The 10,064-nt window shown below is 41.2% G+C and overlaps 1 protein-coding gene across 1 annotated transcript in view; it reads left to right on the top strand.

Annotated features, from left to right (window-relative positions):
* The first annotated feature begins 1,304 nt into the window (after positions 1-1,304).
* The window catches only part of LOC138897299 (uncharacterized), a 37,845-nt gene continuing 29,085 nt past the window's right edge, over positions 1,305-10,064 (top strand). Inside the window, exon 1 of the mRNA XM_070183262.1 lies at positions 1,305-1,655. Within this exon, the coding sequence (XP_070039363.1) occupies positions 1,305-1,655 (351 nt within the window). The remainder of the gene's footprint in view (positions 1,656-10,064) is intronic.

The following is a 10,064-nucleotide window of genomic DNA, read 5'->3' as shown; positions in this document are numbered from 1 at the left end:
GAGAAAATGGCAGGATATGGCTAAACACTTAATGAATCGCTTCTGATTCAACACTGAGATTACACCTACAGATTTGCCTTAGTGAACATATATAATAAACCTTCTGAGTCATTTTGGGAATATGCCCAGTTTAGAGAACTGAACCAGCTAGAGCACAACCCCCGCTAGATGATAATGAACTGACAAAATACTTCATTCGTGCCCAGAAAGGAATTTACTTTGAAAACATTATGCGAATGATGAGCCAGAAGGTCCCCGAATTGGTCAAGATGGGAGATTTCTTAGAAGATGGCATCAAGTCTTGGAAAATACAATCCATGGCTGCATTACAAGTTACTAGCAAAGCCATACAATCTGGTACCATTGCCAATGCAAAGAATAGGAAAGAAAAGGTGTCGGGAATTGTCCCTTTTTATCAACCAGGTCTGCCTCCTCGAGCCAACCAATGTACCATAAGCACTCACACTCAAGACCACCCTGCTTATGCTCTACTCTACAATACCCAACCATATTATAACCTACCCTGAGCCAACACATACCCAAATACACCACGACTATATGCCCTTGTTAAAACCACCACTCATCAAAACAGGCCAGTTTATGCCCCAAGACTATGCCCTAACCTCAAAATACGGAATCCCAAGAATTACTCCCTAATTGCCGAACCTATGGCCTAACTATTCAAGAGGTTGAGAAGATACGGTCTGATACACCCGATTGAAGGAAAAATCCAAGACCAACCTACCAAATACTTTGATGCAAGTAAGCACTACGCATATCATTCAAGTGTCTAAGGACATGACTCCCAAGATTGCTACGGTATGATACACGAGATTGAAATGTTGATCAAGAGTGGAGAAATCTAGTGTACCCCAGCCCTGCAGAATGTGAACCTTAACCCACTACCAAACCACATAAACCAAGGGGTAAACATGATCACCCTAGAAGAAGACTATAATTTGAAAGGAATCATCGTTACCATCAGAAATATTGGAGCAGCAAGGACAACCCCTCGGGCAGCTCCATTAATCACAGTGCAATTAAAGCCACCAGTAGTTGTCCAAATATATCAGCCATGGCATGCCACAACCGTTAGAGAGAATTTTAATCATGATTACAAGGCAGTCCCATGGGCTTATCAGTTGAAGAGAAAAGGGAAAATGATAGAAACTGTGACAACACATGTAATGACTCGATCCGAATGATGCTACAATTCTAAGGATTTGAACTGGGGAAATCCAAATAGAGAACAAAACCAAAGGAGGAACATAACAAATGTAGAAGCGGCATAATTCTAGAGAAAGATGCCAGCTAAAGAGTACTCTGTTGAGGAACAGCTGAAAAAGACCCTTGCACACATATCTATTATGGATTTACTGATGAGTTTTGAAAGCCATAGGGATGCTTTAGTAAAGGTACTGAGTGGGTTGAGCATGCTGAACAACACTACTAGTGAGGCACTGGCTGTGACCATTGGGAAGATGGTGGAGGCCAATAAGGTTTTGTTTTTAAAGGATGAGCTTCCTTCAGATGGAGTGGATCACAACAAAGCTCTACATATCACCTTCAAGTGTGGCGACAAGGTCATATCTAGAGTGATGGTCATCATAGGATCCAGAGTGACATCTGCCTATTCTCCACATTGCGAGAACTGGGTATCCACATAGGATAGGCAAAAGAAAGCTATGTGAGAGTCAGGGCTATCAACGGTTCGCAGAAGGATATCATTGGGGAAATCTACCTAGCCTTGCAAGTTAGACCCGTTGAGTTCCCGGTGTTATTTCAAGTAATGGATATCTCATCCTCCTACAACTTGCTTCTAGGGAGGACGTGGATACGTATGTCAGTAGTAGTTCCTTCCACCCTACATCATTGTAGGAAGTTTGAGTGGGATTTCCATGAAATAGTGATTCATGGAGAATGGAGTCAACCCGCCTATTTAGAACAAGTAATTCCTTTCATAGAAGGACTTGATGGGGTCACCTTCCATGCGGTCGAGATTATGAACACAGTGAAAACGGAGAAGAACGAATGGTTCAACAACATGCAATCACCACATGGGTCAGGGTTGGCGATCAAGGAGATGATGAAATATGGGTATAAGTTGGGATCTGGGCTGGGATCTAGGTCAAACGGGATAAATGAGCCAATTCAACTAAAGCAACAAAAGGGTACTACCGGCTTGGGGTATTAGCCTACAAATTGGAAGAGTTCATAATATTGACCCTGTGAAGATGGTTTTTGTGCCAGAGCATGTTCTGGGCTAGGGACTGAAAGGTCTATTTGTGGTGTATGGCTCGCGGGAGTCTGAGCTCCTCCCCCAGCCTAAGATGTGGCTGGTGCAAGTGGAAACAACACCACCTGAGCTAGAGTACCAAACATTCTCAAGAACTGTACGAGGGTCTCCTAAAGTGCAGGGGTGGCAATAGGCGCCAAGGGTGCCTGTCCCCTAACTAGAGCTACTGGTGGCGCCTCTATCGCAGCTCGGGCAGGTGCGCTAGCTGCACCACATGCCCTTCCTTGGCCTCTGACATGGCCCTAGCCTCTTGCGGCTCTAGCAGGGGGTGACAGTGTCTGATCGTCGAATCTAACAGTGCATATCCTCACCATCTGTGAAATAATAGAAAGTCAAAGATTTAGATTTCGAAGACAACCAATTCGCGTGATAAGGAATCAAAGAAGTAGAGTTTTCCTAATAGTTTTGTAGCCTCTTGAAGATAAGTATAGACATCTTTGTACCTATCCGCAAGACTCTACCAAACCTACTTATGACTCGTAGCACCTATGAACCTAGAGCTCTGATTCTAGCTTGTCACGATCCCAATTTTCCATCGTAGGATGTTAGGATGGTACCTAGTCTCTACGACTAGGTAAGCCTAACATGCATAGAGAAATAGCGAAATCACATTTCGGGCTTGATAGCTTAAAGTCAATCTACAGTCAAACTTTTCGACTTTAAATTGGAAAATTTCGGCAAAACAACACAAATCAACCTACGGACTTCCGAATTCATTTTCGGGCATACGCCCAAGTACAAAATCAGGATACGAAGCTATCAAAGCCATTAAAACACCGTTTCAGTGTCATTTTCACAAAAGTCAGAGTTTGGTCAACGGTCAACATTTCTAACTTAAGCTATTAATAAAGAATCAAAGGGTCTAAATTAACCCAAAATATTTTCGGAACAAAACTAATCAACCCCGTAAGTCAAAAAATCGTAGACACACATGTGTGAAGCATGAATAGGGAAAACAGGGTTCAATTACACAAAATGACTGGTCGGGTCATCACACTATCGCCCTTTAAAACAAACGTTCATCCTTGAACGTGCATAAGGACATACCTGAAGTGATTAATAGATGAGTATAACGACTCTGCAAGTCGTGCTCGATCTCCCAGGTCGCATCCTCGACTAGAGACCCTTCCATTGAACCTTCACTAAAGCGATGTTCTTTGATCTCAACTTCTGGACCTGTCTGTCCAAGGCTCCTCAATATAAGTCCAATCCTTGTCCAACTAGACTGTGCTGAGTCTAAAACATGAGATGGCCCACCATAATACTTTTGAAGAATAGAAACATGGAACACCGGATGAACTGCAGAAAAGCTAGGTGGCAATGCAAACTTGTAGGCCACCTCAACAATCCTCTCAAGGATCGCTAAAGGTCGGATATACCTAGGGCTCAACATGCCCTTCTTTCCGAACCTCATCACACCTTTCATGGGTCAAACCTGGATTAAAACTCGCTCTCCAACCATAAATGTTATATTATAAACCTTCCGATCAGCATAACTCTTCTACCTGGGCTGGGTTGTACAAAGCCGATCCTAAATCAACTTGACCTTCTCTAAGGCATCCCGAACTAAATCCATGCCCAATAACTTAGCCTTTCCTGGCTCCAACCAACCAAGTAGAGAACGACACTATCTCTCATATAGGGCCTCATAATGAGCCATCTGAATACTCGATTGGTAGTTGTTGTTGTAGGCAAATTCCGCAAGCTGCAAAAACTGATCCTAAGAACCCCTGAAATCCATAAAATAGGGATGAAGCATATCCTCTAATGTTTGAATGGTGCTCTAGAACTATCCATCAGTGTGGGGGTAAAATGTTATACTCAACTCAACTCATGTGTCTAACTCACGCTGCACAGATCTCAAGAAATATAATGTGAACTGTGTGGCCCAGTCAGAGATCATAGATACCGGCACGCCATGAAATAAGACAATCTCGTAGATGTAGATCCGAGCTAGATGCTCTGAAGAATAGGTGGTCACCACCAGAATGAAATGAGTTGATTTTGTCAACCTATCCACAATCACCCAAACAATATCAAAATTTTTCTGAGCCCGTGGGAACCCAACAACGAAATCCATGGTGACATGCTCCCACTTCCACCCGAGAATCTCAAGTCTTTAGAGCAAACCGCCTGATCTCTAACCATATAACGGGTATCACCAAACTCAAAGCAAGCTCTCGGTGGGCATGGCTGCTAGGACTGGCTCGGTCCTGGTCGATTGGACTAACCACTGAAGGCATCCCGTGCAGGAGGTGCACTAGAAAGTGGCAGAGCAAAGTGTTCAATGTGAGATCTCGGAATAACCGGAGCACCATAGAAGCTGCAAGTACTGATGAGTGAACTGAATGTCTCACATAGCCTCTACCGTTACGGGTTGTACCTGTAGTGTGGCCACCACTAAATCCTCCAGTACGTCGAGGACTTTTGGCCTCCCTATCCTCTCACTCGCGGCCCTGCATACCCTCCAACCTCCGTACAATCTCACTGCCTGCTGATATGGGGTATATGTCTCCAATTCGCGAGCCATTCTATATCTAATACCATAATTGAGAACCTCAATAAATCGACAGGCTCGCTCTATGACTATAGAAACCAAGGCAGGTGCATATCTTGACAAATCACTGAATCTGACAGCATACTCTGACACTGACATAGTACCCTGGCACAACTGCTCAAACTCTGCATGCCATGTATCCCGAAGGGTCTAGGAACAAACTCTCTCAATAACATCTCTGAAAACTAAGTTCATGTAAGTAAAGTTGCATCGACTTGGCTACCATCCTCGTAAACATGCCACCACTGATATGTTGCTCCTGACAGCTGGAAAGTAGTAAAAGCAACTCTGCCATGGTGCGCAAAATACGGTGGCATTTCTCTAGAAAATTATGTGCATCCTCTGAAGCTAAGCCACTGAAAGTAGGAGTATGATACTTCTTGAACCTGCCAAGTCTAAGATGCTTATCCTCAGATGACACTACCCTAACCTTGGGCAGAACCAGAACAACAGGCTGCACTGCTATAGCCTCTTGACCTGATCAACATGGACCCGTTGCTCTAGAGTACGAACCAGGGGAGTCTGAGATCCTCCCCAGCCTGAGATGTGGCTGGTGCAAGTGGAAACAACCTCGCCTGATCTAGAGTACCAAACATGCTCAAGAACTGTGTAAGGGTATCCTGAAGTGCAGGGGTGGCAACAGGCGCCTCGGGTGCTTGTCCCCAAACTGGAGCTACTGGTGGCTCATTTGTCGCAGCTCGGGCAGGTGCTCTAGCTGTACCACTTGTCACTACTTGGCTCTGCCCTAGCTCCAGCCTCTTACAGCTCTAGCAGGGGGCGTAGGTATCTGATCATCGGATCCAGCATTGCGTGTCCTCACCATCTGTGAGAGAATAGAAAGTCAAAGATTTGGATTTCGAAGTCAACCAATTCGCATGATAAGGAATCAAAGAAGTGGAGTTTTACTAACAGTTTCGTAGCCTCTCGAAGATAAGTATAGAAGTATCCATACTGATCCGCAAGTCTCTATTAAACCTGCTTATGACTCGTAGCACCTATGAACCTAAAGCTCTCATACCAACTTATCACGGCCCCAATTTTCCACCGTAGGATGTCATGATGGCACCTAGTCTATACGACTAGGTAAGCCTAACATGTATAGAAAAATAGCATAAATATTACTAAAAGGTCAGATTAAACCTTCACGCTATTATCATAAACTCAACAGTACAATAGACAACACTTTCCCCAAAACCTGGAGGAACGGAGTCATAAGCTCTACAAGAAAGTATTAATAGTCTCGATATACAATACTATTTAAACACAAGAAATAAACAGTAGAATGTCTAAAATAGAAGGTGACTTCCAGGCCTGCGGACGTCGAGCAGGTATACCTTGAAGTTTCCAAAAGCAACTAGTCAATCAACCTCTAGCATCCGGCATAGTCAGACGTACCTGGATCTGCACAAAATATGTGCAGAAGCGTAGTATGAGTACAAAATAATGGTACCCAGTAAGTATCAAGCCTAACCTCAGTAAAGTAGTGATGAGTCCAGGTCAATACACCTACTAGGACATAATAAACAGAATTAGAACATAATAAAGAGAAGTAATGGAAGGCAAAAAAATAACTGATACGAAACAAGTCAATAACATAGACTAATACCTGAATTGTAAGCATAGAAAAACATAAGGGAAGCAATTAAAGAGAACCACCGTAGTCAAATACGGATCCAAACTGATAAGGCAAGGAAGAATGAAAGCAACAAGATGTGTTTCACTAATAACTCTTTACAACATGAGATAAACAACAAGAATCACCAACGAGGTACTGCCTCGTACACAACAAGAATCACAATAGAGATACTGCCTCGTATACAACAAGAATCACAACCGAGGTACCACCTCGTATCCACATATCTCAATTTCAATCACAATCTTTCCTTATACCGCCGCGTGAGCCTTATATTTAAATAGTTTTGAAAATATTTTTCTCAAAATAGCTACATGCACTTTAGCCCACCTTATGACGTTGCATGGCTTCAAGTAATTCCCTTACAAGCAACACGCACATAAAACCCCCTTATGCCGCCGTATACACATTAACCCCAATCCTTATACCGCCGCATGCACATTAATAACGCATCACAATAACAACTCACACCACAAGTTCCCATATGCCACAACTTGCCAATAATCAATAGTATCAATGTTTCCATAACAATAGCTCATGGCTCAACCACAATGTGTACAAGAATGTCAACAATAACAATGGATGTAAATTTCTCAACAAGAAGGATATCTCAACAATAAACAACTTCGCCTCAACGTGATAATGACTTTCACAACTTCAACACCAATAACTATACAATAAGAGAGATAATGTGTAACTACTATATCAACTAAGAACAACTCACAAGGGAAGAGATAACATCTAACAATGACTTGCAATAATGACAAATCAACAATGGAAGAGATAACATGTAACAATGGCTTCAAATAATGATAAATCAACAATGGAAGAGATAACATGTAATAATGAAATAGGTAAAAACTTCAACTAAAACATAAGAGAAAAATATCCAGTAAGATGTACAACAAGTGTTAACAAAGTCATTTAAGGCATGTAAGGATAGACTAACACAAGTAAGAGTAGATTGACTATGAGAATTTAGAACATGATATGATAATTCACTTAAAGCATGGAAAGAGTCTAAGTATCCTAAACTAGTCAAATACCCATCCATTAAGAACCATTGCTTGTTCTAGGCTGCCTTAATTCTTCTTTCAAATATACCTTATCCAAATCCGATCATGCTAATTCCCGGTCCTTTCGATTCACCTCATGTAGTACAAGCTCCCCGATCAACAAGTTACTCCAAACTCCACGTGGATCCTCAGTCGTCATTCTTTATGCTCCATTGAAGTAATAACCCAAATATAACCAATTTGTGAAAAAGAAACTTATCACCCAATGACTCCCTGTACCTGTGTTTTTCTTTCTCAACATGTCTATGCATATCTATACAACTTACTTCTATTTGTTATGCCACAATTAAAGAACTCATCACAACTTAACCCGTTCACCCAAACTACCTGTCATAACTGCCATAATCTCATGGTGAGTATCACTCTATCAAATCCGATGGTATATAGTATCCCATATAACTAAAACCTTTATAAATGACACATCCGTATGATACCTAGCGTCGTATAAGCAAATCTGAACCATCGTAGAGTACACATCCTCAACAGTCCTACCATTAGACACCCAAACTAATTCTAAATTCTTCTAAAGTAGGCAATAAGCCTTCCATAAGCTAATACAAACATATTTTAACTTTCATTAATGGACATATTAGTAATTTCTAAACCACTAGTCTCAATTGAGAATATATTCACGCAAATCGTTATTAATCTAATTTTATCAAGAAACTACATCTCGAACCCTTTTACTTTATTTTCCTCCATCCGTGCCATTCACTCGTGATCTGCTATAATGTAAGGCCTCGTAAAATTTTGCCAATAAATTCTAGTTTTGTGGTGCCGAGGTCGGATAATGAGTACGAATGTAGTAGCCACGGTACAGACTTTTTGGGTTGAAGAATACATCGAGATGTTGGATGGAAATTTTTGGCAGAAGAAGGCAATTATGCAGTCTGTTTCACGATCACAGAACCGTTTTGCGAACGGCATAATCGTCGCGGAGTTGAGCAGAAAATTATTTAATTTTGAAGGTCATTTTACGGTCCATTCTGCAATCGCATATCCATTTTGCGGTCCGCATTTTCCGTCGTAGATTTGGTATCAAGAATTTTGTTGGATCATTTTGCGGTACATTCTGCGGCCGCATAAGTGGTATGCGGACTGTAGGCTGGTTGCAGACCTGTCCAGACTATCCCAGTTTTTGGGCATCACTTTAGCAGTCTATTTTGTGGACCGCATATCTATTCTGCGGTCAATTCTGCGACCGCAGACTTGAGTTCGGAGGGTGCATTTTTTTATTTTTATAACCCAACCCTCTTTTGATAAATAGCCTTTGGGACTTGTTTTGGAGCGGATTACCTGATGATTTTAGAGAGAGGTAAGAGCATTTTAGAGAGAGAAGGAGGAAACCTAACACTTTAATAATCCAATCTTGCACCAACCTTCAAGAATTAAGGAAACTAATCACTACAGTATCATCTATCTGGGTAAGTCCTACTTTTAAGCTTTTATGCAAGAGGTTATGAGTTCTAGTATATTGTGGGGGTTGGAAATAGGCCATGCATGTGACAATAGGTTGTAGTATGTGGGATTAATGTACCATTTTGATTAGTTCTTGTTGAAATTGGTTGAGGAAGGAAGGTATTACCATTGTAGAGCTTTGTAGTCTATTTTGCACACTAGGTATTTGACAAAATTCCTAAGAGAGTTACACCATGTGAATACTTCTAACTATTATCCGATTTTCGCTATCTTCCTATAGATTGTTATTGCTAGAAGTCTTGGGACGTTGTAGTAATTTAAGAAAAGCTGAAACAAGGTATGTTGGCTAAACTTCTCTTTTAGAATTAGACCCCCACAATGGCCTTGTAAGTCCTGTGTTGCTCATTATAAATTGATTATTCTGAATAAGCCTTGTGTTAAAAGACATATGCGTTCAATTTGTATTCCAAACATTCTTGTATGTTGAGTTACTATTTGAGAAGGTGATTAAGCATGGGTTATGTGTGAATACGTTGTGATTTGAAAACGTTATTCAAATGAAAACTAGCATGTCGAATTGTGTAATAAATCATATGTGCCTAAGACCCTTAATTTGGTTAGTTGCTCAAATGTGTATTTAAAGTCTTGAGTAGAAATGCCTTATTGTTGACAATCTATAAGGATGCTTGAAAGTGAAATAATGGGGTTAGAGATGAAAAGTGTGGTCACTGTGCCAATAATAAAAGTTATACTTGTGCCCAAACGTGGTTGTTTTAGCTAATGCTATGCTTTAAGTATTTCCAATGTGTCTTTAGCTCTTTATATATATATATATATATATATATATATATATATATATATATATATATGCGGCCGCATAAGTGGTATGCGGGCTGTAGGCTGGTTGCAGACCTGTCCAGACCATCCCAGTTTTTGGGCATCACTTTAGCAGTCTATTTTGCGGACCGCATATCTATTCTGCGGTCAATTCTGCGACCGCAGACCTAAGTTCGGAGGGTGCATTTTTCTATTTTTATAACCCAATCCTCTTTTGATAAATATCCTTTGGGACTTGTTTTGGAG

This window comes from Nicotiana tomentosiformis, chromosome 8 (genome assembly GCF_000390325.3).
Source record: "Nicotiana tomentosiformis chromosome 8, ASM39032v3, whole genome shotgun sequence".
NCBI classification, from domain to species: domain Eukaryota; kingdom Viridiplantae; phylum Streptophyta; class Magnoliopsida; order Solanales; family Solanaceae; genus Nicotiana; species Nicotiana tomentosiformis.
This window is presented reverse-complemented; position numbering and strand designations above follow the sequence as displayed.